Genomic DNA, 15479 nt, shown 5'->3' with positions numbered 1-15479 from the left:
GTCGAAGAGGAGGCCCCATTTCCAAACACGTACATGTTTAATAGATAATAAAACTCTTGGTCATGAATCTCGAGACTGAAGCCAGGAATGACTCAGTCTCCAGCCAGTAATAACGTGAGCACAGAAGCAGAGGACATTACTGGGATCCGTCACCAGGCAACGACTGGTGAAGACACAGCAGATTGAGAAGACCGAATACGTCCTATATTGTCTTATAGTGATTTCTGAAGAATAGTAGCGAGTTGTACAAGTGTGCAATAAATCGGATTACCAATCAAAACAGCTTCTATAATCACTCTAAAATCTTAACGACATTATCCTTCCTTCTACTCCCATGCACTGTAAGCAGTTTCTGCTTTTCAGGCTTTCCGAGTAAAATTCTTTATGCATTTCCCATCTTTCCCATGCGTGCTACGTGCCCCGCCAATATTATTATTTTCTCTTTGTTCACAGAAGTGACATTTGCTGAAAAGTACAAATTATGAAACTCTTCAATATTCAGATGGATCGCAGTTACGGGTGTGTTGCCAAGGCAAACTTCTTGCTGTACTTAAGCATGGCAAGGGAAGATGCAGCTCTTAACCTTGACCCGGGATGGAGACTACCGGTAGTGTCACATTTCAGCAGATTTGCCACATGGGAAAGAGGCCTTGGTACTTTCTATCTCTATGGTTCTACAACCTTTTGGACCTTGGCAGCTTCTTCAGTTTCTTAATCTTTGACACAGTCCGTAGGACTCTTTGGACGGGGGACCAGCCCATCCCAAGGCCGCTACATACACACAGACATCCATGACTTGAGTGCGATTCGAACCCACAACCCCAGTGTTCGAGCGGGCGAAGACGGTTCGTGTCTTAGACCGCACGGCGACTGTGGCCCTGGTACCCATTATATTCGTACAAAAAAAGTTGGTTCCCAGAGCCAATCTTGACGTAGTTACCAAGAAGAAAGTTCAGCTACTGCCAGGAATCAAACCCCGTCGTTCATGCATGGTCACTCAATTTCTGACCAAAGCATAGTATAACGGGGAATTAAATGTTTTGCTTATCTCGATAATTTATGAAACTATTATATTAAATTACCTGAATTCTAATTCATTGGTGTAGCCATTATCCGGAAAATGTGCATCCTCGAAGTTGTCTCTGGACGAATATGGCGGACGCCGCATCATAAGAAGACGAGGCATGAGATGTAGGAACACGCGCTTCACCCACGGAGACATCTTGTGAGTGGAAGGAGAACTGCAACAAGCAATACACATTGCCGTTGAGTCAAACAGCCATCTTGAGGGATCATCCCGATCTCCGGATGTGGCGCCGTAACAGAGGTGCTCTCGAGACACGGAGGTCCTGTTCGGTGCCCTGGTGGGCTTTTCTTTGTTCTGGAGCGCCACCCTGGAAATTCTTCTAAAGATGGTGATGTAGAACACAAACGGCGGTTCGTAAAAGTCAGTTAAAGCCATGCTATTAGACCATTTGTAATTTCCTTCTTGAAAGCGAATTATTTTTCTACAGTAATAGAATATTATTTTCAAGAAAACAGAACGAAAATGTTTATGAGTTGCCGTATTAGAGCAGGATTTTAGGCTCTTACAGCAATGGTTATGGAGAGATCTATTTTCAGGTGTGTAATGCTGTGCTGTCCGTTGAAGGTTAACCGACGTTTCGAAGGACGATGTCGGTTCCTTCTTCAAGGTTTAAGAGTAAGCCAAAGGAACAAAACTTACATTTCTTTTGCCTGCATTTTGTTGCTTTCTTGCTTGGTTTATTCTTTAAACCTGAAGATAGAGGTGACATCTTCCTCCGAAATTTCAGCTTATTTTCAACAGGCTACAAGATATGGCACCCAAAACTGAGTACCAGGAATATTCTTGGGGGTAAAAGGCGACCGGCGCGTAAAGGTGACAAATTGATTGCCTTCTGTGAGCCGATTATCTATAAAATGTGGGAGCCTCGACGACTCACAACCCTATGGGCCTCTTACAGGGACAGCTTTACCTTTTATAGCTTATATTTCGCTCTTCTCTGTTGGAGGAGAAAGCATCAGCCTCTTAAGCATGCGCATTACGTGAGCTGCCCACGGTTCACTTCCACGCTCCCTAACGTAAAGGTAATATTAATTAGCAGCTTAGGCGGCCTCCTGCTATTATTCACACCATTTCTTTCAACCTGGAGCTGTGTGCTGGACAGCCCTGGTATTTTTATTTTTATGATTGAACCTCTCTGTTCCAGTGCCGTAAACAGGCATATATTTCAGTGCATCAGTTGCTGTAGGTAGAGGACAAGGCGAACCCTTGTTAATTAAATCTATTCTAATTGAATATTACATGTGTTAACCACAGTAACTCATAAACTGAAACATGACTCTTTGTGATACTACAGCATAGGGGTGTAGTCATAAAAATAAAAAAACTGGGGCCGCGTAGCACCAAATTTGTGACAGGCCATTCTTATAGCATCTTATTATTTATTTGTAATATAGATAATAATTTAAATTAAAGAAATATGAAAGAAACCAAGTCTTATTCACTGTCATTTGAATAGCAACAATTTAATATCTAACTGTTCTCACATTTAGTAGAATAGAAGGAGGATGAGGTGGCAGGGCATGTAGCACGAATGAGGGCGAAGAAGAATGTATATAGGATATTGGTGGGAAAGCCAGAAGGAAAAAGACCACCGGGAAGATCTATGTGTAGGTGGGTGGACAATTTTAAAATTGATATTAGAGAGACAGGATGGGATGGGATGGATTGGATTGATCTGGCTCAGGATAGGGACCAGGGGATGGCTCTTGTGAACACGGTAATGAAATTTCGGGTTCCATAAAATGCCGGAAAATTGTTGAGTAGCTGCAGATTTGGCTTCTCCTCAAGAAGGGCTCAGCTCCATAAGTAAGTATAATAGAAGTTAACAATTTAATTCCACGAATGTTTTAAACAAAAGGCAGAAGGCGAATATACCTCCGAATATATTGTCGAATTAATTAGAATTGAATGCCGTCGAATTCGCCAGTATAGAGTGTCCACAAAGTCATTCGGGGAATTTCGGAGACAAATTTCCTTTTATTTATGATACGTATTGTAAACACAAAACAACGAAATGGAACTTAACTGAAAACTTTTGTGCCCGTGTTGCAAATTACGCTTCTTCTTGCTACAGAAACGTTATACGGCCCTTCGCCTGTGCCGGGAGCCAGAGCACTGGAACATTTATCTTGCTATGCTTCTGAACCTCGCCTTGCAGCAGCTGGAAGCAGAGCAAGCTTACATTCCTCAGCAAGACGGAGCACCGTGTCATTACAGCGACGCTGCTCCTGTTGCGTTAACTGAGAGGTTTTCTGGGAATTCCACGGGGAGTGAAGGACTATTCACTCGACTTCAAAGCTCACCAGAGGATTATGTCACAAGTGTCGGGTATCGACGTACTTAACTCAGCTGGCCACTGCTGCTCTTGACACCGACTGCGGAAATACCGAGGTATGCTTTGGTTCAAGTAAACTGTCGGGCAGCCGTCTCTCGTGTAACGGAAAGAGAGCATAATTTACAGGAAAACGTTCTAAGAGTTAACATTCATTTCAGCGTTTTTATTCTTCAATGTAAAGTAAAGCTATCCCTGTAACAGGCCATGAAGGCCCATAGGGTTGTGAGACGTTGAGGGTCCCACATTATCTAGACAATAGGCTCAAAGATGGAGGTAAGGTTGTCAGCCGTACGCGCCGGCCGCGCTTTACTCCCCAGGAAAATTATTTCATTAATTCTGTTAGAGGCTGAGTAAACCCCAGGGCCTAGCGGCCTCCGTAGTCTAGAGGTAACGTTCCCACCTCATGACTCGTAGTACGCGGGTTCAAATACCCGGCGGAGGTCGTCGAATTTTTAAGGGCGGAAAAATTCAGGGAACAAGTCCTCCGGGAGGGACTTTAAGCCGTGGGTCCCGTGTCGTAGCTTTATGGCACGTAAAAGAACCTCATATCTCCAAAGGAGGTCACTGAGCCAAATTAACGGACGTTTCCCGCCCAACAGCAGTCTCTATTACCTCTGGTAGATAGGGGAAGCATTATAGATACCTCTCAGCTAGTAGAGCCGGTCTCGCTGGCTGGGCGGGACTGATGGTAAGCACCAGTACCGGTAGGATATAGAGACTGGTAGAAATCATAGAGGGAAGCACAATGGACCAATACAGTTCTCAGTGCATGGGGAAACCCACCCTCTCCAATAACTAACTAACTAAACCCCAGGGCCTAGTGCGGCTGGAAGGATTAGGTCAACTGAAAAAATCCAATGACCTCATAGAGACTTAAACCCGCGACCTTCCGGCTTGTACCATTTGATGTCATTATATGGTGATTGTGAAGAATACTATCTTCGGGAGATTTGTTTCGTGTAGTGTGGTAGAAAAATAGCAATGTTTCGGAGGTTTGTACTGACTCCTTCAGGGTGTAAGAGTAAACCGAGCAAGCCTGAAGAAGGAAGCAGAGTAATATCTTGCAGAAGATGGTATTTATCGTTACCATGTTCACAGGAACCAGTCATTGATTCCTATTTCGAGCCAAAGTAAGCCAGTCCATATATTCATAAATTTTCAACATAACATCCAAGTAGTCGTTCCCAAACAGGTTTCCATACCTACATCCTCAGTGCATTCATCGTATCTGCAATTCTAAGCACGTGACCTAAAATTTTATGCCTCACTACCGCGAAACAAATTTTAATTGAAATTTGTACAGGACAGAATATAACAATATTGATTTCCTTTCTTAAGGAGCTAAATTCAAGTTCTTTTGTCTCTGTTCCCGTTTAAGAAGATGCAATTCAATATAAAGCTCTTGAAATTGAATCACTGAAATCCTAAAGTAGCAACGAAACCTCTAGGAATGCTTTGTTTCTGCTTGTAATTGCTCCAGTACTTTAAGCACAGCTCTATACAGACAGGGCAGGACTGAAACAGTAGCAGACAGTTGATTTCGCCGCCTTCAGGTTCAACCGCAGTTTCCAATGCAGTTAAATACCTGATCATCCTTAACAAACTTGTATGTTTTAATCCTATTAAGGGGATACAACCTACTATTAGCAATTTCGCAATCAGAGGTTTCTCCAGAATTAATTCTTCCCTTTGAAAAAGTCTCGTTAATTTTCAAGAAAAGGAGTTCAGTCTTGCCTTGTAACACCTTCTTTCTTTTTTGTAACATATTTTTCTTGTGTCGCATTAAATATTCCTGTTTAAACTCATTCATTATTAAATTTAAAAAAGGAGATTACTTTGGCCCCTCTTTTTATTATTACTCGACTCATATCTTTCAACAGGTGGAGAGAGAGCCCAATTTGGAGTTTTAAAGCCTTTGCTTGTGTTATATTCACTGGAGATAGATATTAAAAATTTTATGGTTTCAGTTCTGAACTTCGCACTGTCCCACATGGTTGTTTCCTCCCATGAAAACCTAATGTTTGCGTTCTGTGCCCAGGAAAAAATATATATCTCTAACAATTTGACTCTTAACATACTATACTAAGCATGTACATAATTTTCGAGCAATCTCAGTCGGTAAAGCGACTCGCTACGGGCTAGACGACAGAGCAGTCGGAATTCGAGTCCCGGTAGGGTCAAGAATTTGCTCTTCTCCACGTTTTCCAGACCGGCTTTAGGGCCTATCCAGCCTCCTATCCAGTGGGTATTGGGGGCCCTTTGACAGGGGTTAAAGAGGTCAGCGCCTGAGGCTGACCACTCACCTGCAACTAGTGCAACAGTCAAGAAAACATGGATCTATACATCCACTCCTCCATACGTCTTCACGGCGTAGTGCTTAATTAATCAAGCACAGGAACAGCTTTACTTATCTACTTTTCTTTTACTGCTTAAAGGTCATGTTTCAAGAGGAAATTTAATTTTTTTTTTTTGCTGGTGTGGTGGGACTAAGTCCCTTGTAACTTCAATATTAATTATTTTATTTTTATCCATTGGATGGTTTATTTAAGCTTACTTTTGGCTTAAAAATTCTTGTTCAAAGTAATCAAACATCTGTTTGAAAGTTCCTGTCATGAGCAAAAAGAGTAGATGAGAAAGGACAATTTGAGATATGCTTATGCTGTATGTTTGGCAAATCACTTTTAAATGTAATAACACATATTCTTTCTTTCTTTCTTTCTTTTTTCTTCTTTCATCTTACATTTAACATACATTTAATCGTAACTGGTATCTTGGCAATGCAATTTTCTCAGTTGTAGCGACGGAGAAGACTGGAAATTCGGAAATGCTCTAAACTTGTTTTCCGGTGATGAGTGTGTTCAGTGTTCAGCCCGAACAGCAGCTGCCTTGACTAAATTTTTTTCATCGTTTTCTCTAGCCCCTTTAAAAAAATATTTCAATCAAATCGTGACATATCCTCTCCAAATCATCTTTCATCAACCATCCTAACATTTGGCGCTGTACAGACAGCGTGGTAAAATAATCAACCAAAAATAAATTGTAGATGGCCTTTAATATTCGGGTATATTGGTTTTGCCCCATAGGCCTAATGGCAAACAAAGAATGTAAAAAGATAAATAAAATCCATAAAAAATCAATCACTCACTCATTCACTCATGGAACTGAGCCCTTCTGGAGGAGCCGCTAATTCTGCAGCTGCTCAAGAATTTCCCAGCATTTTATGGAACCCGAAGGTTCATTACCGTGTTCACAAGAACCCTCCACTGGTCCCTATCCTAGGCCAGATAAATCCAATCCATACCATCCCATCCTATCTCTCTAAGATCCATTTTAATATTGTCCACCCACCTACACCTTGGTCTTCAGAATGGTCTCTTTCCTTCTGGCTTTCCCACCAATATCCTATATGCATTCTTCCTCTTCCCCATTCGTGCTACATGCCCTGCCAATTTCATCCTCCTTGACTTGATCATTCTAATTATACTTAGAGAAGAGTACAAGTTATGAAGCTCCTCATTATGCAGTTTTATCCAACCTCCTGTCACTTCATCTCTCTTCGGTCCAAATCACCAAAAATCCAAATTTCGCAAAGTAAACACGTACAGTTTATACCTGCACTTAATTAAGCACCATGACATACAGTCATACCACAGAGTACAGATAATAATCCTCATGCTAGCTGAAAGCGAGTGGTCAGTCTTAGGCTCTAGCCACTTCTCCCCTACACATTGGAGTGTGAATGAGACTCAGAGCCGGTCCGAGCACGGACAGAAAGGGAGGAATGTATGTCCTGTCAGAAATCGAATTCCTGGCCTCTAGCCCGCAGCCTGTCCACTATACGGACTGATCAATACAAGTAGTGTACAGTGTACAGTGTACGCAGTAGCGTAGTTGCTTGAGGCACTATGCTACAGCCGGAGGGTCGCGGGTTCGAGTCCCGATGTGGTGAATTTTTTTCATTTATCTAATCCCTTCCGCTCACTATGGCCCAGAATCAATTCAGCCTCTAACAGAAATGAGTACCAGGAATCCTCCTGGGGGTGGTAAAGGGTTGCCGGCACGTAAGGCTGACAACCTTACAGGTATCTGTAAGCTGATTGTTTAGAAAATGTGGGAGCCTCGACGTCTCACAACTCTATGGGCCTCCATGGGTCTGTTACAGGGATAGCTTTGTCTTTACAAAAGCGACCATTATCCTGTTAAGAATGATATTGCTGACTGGCTGGAAAGTCCACCTAGATTTCACACGGAGTCTCTAAACTCTGGTTGGTTCAGTGGATAATTGAGTGACAGGCTAATTAATGTCTGATTTACGTACAGACTTCATTGAACTAGGTGATGAGTAATCGACCTCACTTCACTCTCGCTCGCTCTCTCTTCCCAGCGCTCCACGTTTCACTCATATTTTAAAACGTATGAACACCATATATTCTACTTACACAGCCCATCCCACTATGACTGCTTTCACATCAGCTATGAAATATTTTATTTTATCCGAGAATATATCCATATATGACTGAATGGAACAAATGAAACCTCCAGTTATAATGAATGTACATGTAGTTCAAACACAATTACACTCAGCGTGACTGTATCTGTTAATTTTGTCCTCTATGCTTGTATGAAATAAGATCGATTAACTACTAACAAATCAGCATATTGCGCCCTAATTTTTGCGCCATTATTTGCTACAACTATGCATTCTGGAACAATAAACATTTAACAATTAACTTCAAAAGCTCTAATTAGAATTTGGGGATGGAACAGAGCAAATTAAAATGGGCCAACAGTAAGGAAATTTGTGATCAAGTGTGGCTACATGCACATATTTACAGCAACTGAATTAGAAATACTGTGCCCCCAAAAACGCTTACGTTTTTCTTTGCCATTTTCATATATGCTTGTTACCTGTTGTTCTACATAGGTTCCACCTCACTCGGTTTAAGTATGACAGACTCGTGGGGACAGAACTGTAATGAAGTGGTCATATTTGTGGGAAGGCCTGTGCTAGGAACATTAAGTAGAATAATTTAGAAGTTACGAAATTTATACTGCCGACAATAACTTCACTGAGAATTACGAAGTGAGAATGCATTTTATAAAGCAGTTTCACTGACAAAGTATTTCTCGAGAAGCATACAGTTACTCAGCTGGTCAATAAATATTCCGCGTCATACAGAAGCTGAAATTTCATAACAGTGTTCAAAATATCTCGCCACTGGGCCACATATTGGGCCGGACAAACCCTGTCCATACCTTTATATTTTACTACTCTAAGATTCATTTTTATAGCGTTATGTTTTCCGTGTCTGCATTCCTCAAGTAATATCTTTCCTTAAAGTTTTCGGCTAAAATTTTGTATACATTTCTCTTCTCCTGTGTGGTACATCCGTTCCCTCTTCCTACCTTCTTCCGGCTTTCAGACAATAAAATGTAAGTCCTTGGTTACATTGCGTGTTAAAGTGAGGCACTGCAATGTCATCTTCGAGCTTTTAATATGTTTGCGTAGCTTCCGTTTCGCAGTAAAAAAAAGTGAAAAGTAAGTAAAAGTATCCTTGTAACAGGCCATGGAGGCCCATGGGGTTGTGAGACGTCGAGGTTCCTACATTTTCTAGGCAATTGGCTCATAGATGGCGGTGAGGTTGTCAGCCTTACGCGCCGGCCGCCCTTTACCCCCAAGAATATTCCTGGTGCTCATTCCTCTTAGAGGCTGAGTCGACCCCAGGCTGGAAGGATTAGGTCAATTGAAAAAAATCCAATGACCTCATCGGGACTTGAACCCGCTAGCTTTCGGCTTGTAGCATAGTGCCTCAATCATCTGCGCTACCGCTTGCCCAGAGAGAGCATAATTCGAAACTAATTATAAAATGAATTAGAATTATGCACGAAAGGTATCCCATGACAACAGCTCTTCCTAATATTGGCCATATTCAATGTTAATTAGGTCAGGCTAAATGTGAGTAATTCGGAGCTTTGGAGAAATTCAATGTTAGTGACCTGGTTAACTGACCAATTTGATAAGGCAACATTTTAATAAAATTTGAGGTGAAAGAGGCAAAAATAATAATTTTTTTCTCACAATCTGTTTCGAGCCAAATTCTTGTGGTCTGTTTCACAATCTCATATTCCTTGCTGTGATGAATTATATTAACCTTCAAATTTCGTCCTTAATGTAAATGCTGACAATCTTAGCTACACTGTTCTGAAACGTCTTTTTATTCTTCTTTGTTGTAAAACTTTCCGAAAATATTAATTTGTAGGATTCAACCCCAGCGTCAGGTGACAAGAATTTTCTGTGTACAAGGCTTAGGGTATTTGAATTTACCTAATCCTTCCAGCCGCACTATGAACCTAGGTTCGACTGAGCCTCTAATAGAAACGTATACCAGAAATCTTCTTGGTGGTTAAAGGGCGGCGGCACGTACGGATTACAAACTTACGGCCATCTGTGAGGCGATTGTCTAGAAGTTGTGGTAGCCTCTACGTTTCACAATCCTATGGGCTCCCATGGACTGTTACAGGGATAGCTTTGTATTTTTATTACTACCTTGTAACTACAATGTAAGGGAAAGGAGACCTTCGTAACATCGATGCAGAACTAATTCAATTATGTTGAGTACCATTTGCAGCACAATGACCGAATTTTACTGACCCCATCTATAAACTAATTTATTTTTTAAGAAAGCAGTCTTCTGGGACGTGGAACTGCATAGATATTATGTTAACAGACGTTTCGGAGGAACGTATCGCCTCCAGAAGACTGCTTTCTTCACAGTCACCTCTGTGAAAACTTCAAATCTTATATAATTTATTTTTCTTCAGTTTGTATAGGCTCCAACTTACCGGAAGTGAACGTTGAGGACGAAGACGGTGATGGAGATTGAGAGAGTGACGAGAATCATTGTGAAGAGCAGGTACTTGCCCAGGAGAGGTACCGCTAGAGAGGTGGGCGGGATGATCTCGGCTAGCAGCAAGAAGAACACGGTCAGAGAGAGGAGGATGGACACGCAGAGCGACACCTTCTCGCCCGAGTCAGAAGGCAGGTAGAACACCAGCACCGTGAGGAAAGTGATGCCCACGCAGGGGATGATAAGGTTCACCGTGTAGAACAGTGTCTTCCGGCGCATCGTCAGGTTGAAAGTGATATCTGCAGTCAGAATCACAGTGCGGTTAGATCTGAGGCTCTCACGGCTGTCGCTATGGAGGTTATGGTCTTCTTGGTTATAACGTAATGTACTTCGGAAAAAGACCGACGTTTCAAAGGAACATGTCTTCAGCAGAAGCAGATGGCAAGTCAGCCTGCCTGCATCTTTTAGTTTCTTGCCTGGCTTACTCTTCGACTATGAAGAATGACGATAAGTTCCTTCGAAATGTAGAGCTTTCTTTGAACCACACCGCTTTAAAACCCAGAAGACCGCAGTCGTCACAACATGGTTACTTTTACCAATCAGAGAAGTAGTGGGCTTGTAGAGAACAGACGTAAAATGGGTCTGATATTACCATGGTAACTACAGTTTTGATGGCGTTAGCTGATAAGTTATTTGGTCTACCCTTGTGACACTGGGGCTTGCGGTAGCATAGTTGGTTGAGGCAGTATCCTATAAGCCGGAAGGTCGCTGGTTCGAGTCCCAATGAGGTAATGGTTTTTTTTTCAATTGACCTAATCCTTCCAGCCTCACTATGGCTCTGGGGTCGACTCAGCCTCTAACAGAAACGAGTACCAGGAATATTCCTCGGGGTAANGGGGGGGGGGGGGGTGTAAAAGTGACCGGCGCGTAAGGCTGACAAACTCACCGCCATCTATGACCCGACTGTCTATAAAATGTGGGAGCCTCGACGTCTCACAGCCATATGGACCTTCACGGCCTATTACAGGGATAGCTTTACCTTTCCATTGCCTAAATATAATGCCATCAACACACGATTTACTGCTAGGCCTCTTTTTGGATGATGACAATACAGCACCATTGGCGACTATGGAGTCGTCACTTCACTTCACTCACTCACGGAGCTGAGCCCTTCTCAACAAAACGAAAATTGTGCGGCTACTCAAGAACCTACCAGCATTTTATGGAACCCCAAGATTCATTACCGTGTTCACAAGAGCCCTCTATTGGTCCATATCCTGAACCAGATCAATCCAATCCATACCACTCCATCCTATCTCTCTAAGATTCATTTTAATATTGTTAAATTAATATTAATATATCTTGGTCTTCCTAATGATCTCTTTCCTTCTAGCTTTTTCACCCATAACCTATATGAATTCTTTTTCGCTCTCTTCGTGCTACATTGCCTACCCACCTCATCCTCCTTAACTTGATCATTGTAATTATACTTGGAGAAGAGTACAAGTTATGAAGCTCCTCATTATGCAGTTTTCTTTAATCTCCTGTTACTTCATCCCTCTTCGGCCCTAATATTCTCAACATTCTCTTCTCAAACACCCTCAGTCTGTGTTCTTTCTCTAATGCCAGAGACCAAGTTTCACGACCATACAGAACCACAGAAAAAATTTAATTCTTTTATGCTCTGATTTTTATGTTTTTAGACAACATACGGGAAGACAAAAGGTTCTGGACTGAATGGAGTCGTTACAGCGCCTTGAAAATATGGATAGCAAGGATCTCCGAAACGTCGGTGACACAATCGAGTGCTACATGACGTCATCACTCCGAAACTCGAATAACAGCAACACTTAATTTCAAAGAAAGCTCTAAATTTTCTATAACACGAGATTTCCCTGACAGGAAGCCTGCGCAGTAGTAAACTAGGCTTCAGTAATTGTTTTGCCCGGGACTGCTTATTGCGCTTTGCACACTTTCGGTGATATCTCCCACATTTCCGCTCCAGACGGTGTCTGACCACCTTAATCATATGTGGTGTATGTGTCTCCCACCCCATGAGACGGCAAGCACCCCTAATTTGCAATGAAAGCCGCTGGAATCAGACGCGGTTAGCGCAAAACCAGTTAATCACTCTGACAGTGAACGTACGTATGTTTCGACCAATTCCCATGGGAGATTTAATGGGGGTTATCTCTGTAATCTGAGATCCTTTGGGATTAGATACAGCACAAACTGAACTGCATACTACTGAATTCCATGCAGTGTACAAGACCGAACTCGATAACCATTACTAGCGCTCACATAACACATGGACCGTGAATGATCAACAGTGCAGGTCACCCAGCGCATTCTATCGGAACAGCGCGGCGAAGTAGGCTATGCGATTACATACTTCGAAACATTTTAGGCCTACTCAGTTATGACTGCCCTCGCATCAGTTACTGCCGTTCGAGTTGAGTCCACTAATAATTAACTAGTTTTGTGTAATAAAACCTTACGGGTTCTTTTATAGCAGATATGTACAGTCTAGTTCAATTGTATTTCCGGCGTATAGATTAGAAATGAGGCAGGCACGTATACACAAACTGTGTTACTAATGAAGAAAGCAGTCTTCTGGGATATCATCATAGGCACTGCCACGATAGTCACTACATGCGAGTTAAGGGTTTAGGCTTCATAAAATGATTTTTTTTATCTTTGGTACATCTGTACCCAGAGTAGTTAACGGATAGGCTCTAGGTGAACATGCAACTAGTGTACTGGAGAATGATAAGCCTTGTTGCGAGAAGAATGCGACAAGTAGTATGTTCTTGCCTCTAGTTTTGTAAAAAATATGATCTAATTATGATCCCGGATTTTTGCACAAAACAATGGATATCAAATTATATTATTTCCAGGAACTTCACGGTGCGGAGTCCTCCTTGAGAAGCCGACATTCCTTTAGGCAATTAAATACTAATTACCGTCTTACGGAACCCGGAGTTTCTTTATAGCGCCCGTAAGAGCACGCCATTGGTCCCTATGTTAAACCAAAGGAACTGCATCCACGCCTTTACATCCTGTTCGTTTAACGTCTATTTTAATATCATCCTCCGATACACACTTACGCCCCCCTAGTGATTCTTCCCTTGTAGTTTTCCTACTAATATTCTGGATATATTTTTCTAAACTCTCTCATGTCGTACTACACGTCTCATCCATCTGCCCGTCCTGCATTGCATCAAGCAGTGGACAGGAGAGATCACGAAGCCCCTCATTAAGCATTCTTCTTCGCTTAAGCCGGAAGGACGCGGGTTCAAGTCCCGATAAAGTCATTGGAAATTTTTTTTTTTACCTAATCCATCCAGCCGCACTATGGTCCTGGGGTCGACTCAGCCTCTAACACAAATGAGTACCATGAATATTCTTGAGGGTAAAGGGCGGCCGGCGAGTACGACTGACAACCTTGCCGCCATCTATGAGCCAAATTTGGAAGCCTCAACGTCTCACAACCTTATGGGCCTCAACGGCCTGTTAAAGGGATAGCTTTACCCTTACTTTACTTCGTTTTCCTTTTAGTTCTCTCGGCCTAGGTCCAAATATTCCTCCCCTACTTAACCTGTTCTCGGATAACCTCAGTCAATGTGAGAGATACATTTCGAAACCATACAGGAAAACATGTGGAAGTATAGTCAAAAGCATTTTAATCTCCATGGGGGACGGGAAGGCAGAAGACTCTGAACTTAATGACAGCAAACATTTAATCTACTTTTATTTTTTCGTATACGATCCACGTAGTAATTTTGCTTCGTTAGTAACGTACTAAAATCTTGTCACGTGTTTAAATGATGCAACGACTGTCTTCATATTATAATTTTGTCCTGAGTTTTGGTGATGATACACAAAATGTACTGCAGTTCTAATTGTCATAAACTGACACGCATGATATAATGACTTGCAACAATCGACATTTGATGAGCGAGCGATGTGTAAATGGGGCTATGAAATTTAAGGTTTTCCAGGTTTATGAAATGCGAAGCTTTGACGGCAAATGTATACAATTAAGTAAGTTTTGAGGTTTTCACGGCGATGACTATGAAGAAAGTCGTTTTCTACTACACTTCATATCACTACAGCTACTGCTCTCTGCATTCCAAGCCATTCAACTGCTCTGAAGATGGAGGGGATACGTTCCTCCGAAACGTCGGCCAAAACGAAGATTACACGGCGCCTAAACCCAGAAGACGACTTTCTTCGTATACAATTAAGTTTACTCTGAAAATCATCCATGTAAAGACGTTTCGGAGACTGTCTCTGTTTCTATCAACAGGATATTAACCTTGATGATGGAGCCAGATACAATCTCCGAAGATTGGATGATCGCACCAACCACTGATGACGAAGGCCGGGACAGTCTCCGAAGTGTTGCATAGTAACCCTATCTTAACATGACTGACCGTCCGAGAAGATCCATTATTTGGATTGTATTCATCTACGTATTACGGGCCTATGTCTCAATTCCTTCTACAGATCTGACAAAATTAACTTATAGAGATAACGGTGGAACTGAACTGCTACCCATAAAGTTTCTGTCATCTCATGTGATGACAACTGATGCAGATGGGCATAGCAACAAGCACGTGCTATTGATACAATGTCTCTCGTGTTTAGTGTTGTGGTGATGCTGTAACAAGAATGTTCCATACGAACGTCATCAAATGGCTACTACTGGCCCGTGTAAGCATAGCGAGGGAGAAGTGGCTTTCGGGCTCATAGTAAACCAATTCGAAAATAAACAAACTCCGTGGCTTCAGTCTGCAAGCGAACTATACCGACCGAATGACCGCCGCTTGTCGACGAAGTTAGTGCGAACTTTAGTGGATAGAGGGTGTCGCGTGGTCAGCGCAACTTGCGAATGTGTTTCCACTACAATAAAGAATACATGGACACTTAATTTCGTTTTTCAATAGAGGCTCTGAAGTTAATTTCCCTTAGTCCTCCCAGGCGCAGATCTATCCGCGCTAGTGTTGTGTTTGTGTGTGTGTAAAGAGCTTTCATCTTAATAGAATTTTGATTATATCTAACGCCCTGGCTTCCCATCAACATTTCAGCTCACAGATATGCCAAATTTTTGGAAGGTCGAAATTAATTTCGCCACATTTTGGAACTAAATTCTGATGACTCACACTCCACACGTGTGTATCAAATAAGGTTAAGAATGCTTCTTGTG

At 42.1% G+C, this 15479-nt stretch overlaps 1 protein-coding gene across 1 annotated transcript in view; it reads right to left on the bottom strand.

Moving 5' to 3' along the window:
• The window catches only part of LOC111872149 (acetylcholine receptor subunit beta-like 2), an 89241-nt gene that overhangs the window by 60072 nt on the left and 13690 nt on the right, over window positions 1-15479 (bottom strand). Inside the window, exons 7-8 of the mRNA XM_023865741.2 lie at window positions 10266-10569; window positions 1083-1241 (exon numbers count right to left, since the gene is read on the bottom strand). Coding sequence (XP_023721509.1) covers window positions 1083-1241; window positions 10266-10569 — 463 coding nt within the window. The remainder of the gene's footprint in view (window positions 1-1082; window positions 1242-10265; window positions 10570-15479) is intronic.

This window comes from Cryptotermes secundus, unplaced genomic scaffold (assembly GCF_002891405.2).
Source record: "Cryptotermes secundus unplaced genomic scaffold, Csec_1.0 scaffold534, whole genome shotgun sequence".
Classification (NCBI taxonomy): domain Eukaryota; kingdom Metazoa; phylum Arthropoda; class Insecta; order Blattodea; family Kalotermitidae; genus Cryptotermes; species Cryptotermes secundus.
Note: the sequence above shows the minus strand (reverse complement) of the source record. Positions and strands in the feature narration are given on the sequence as shown.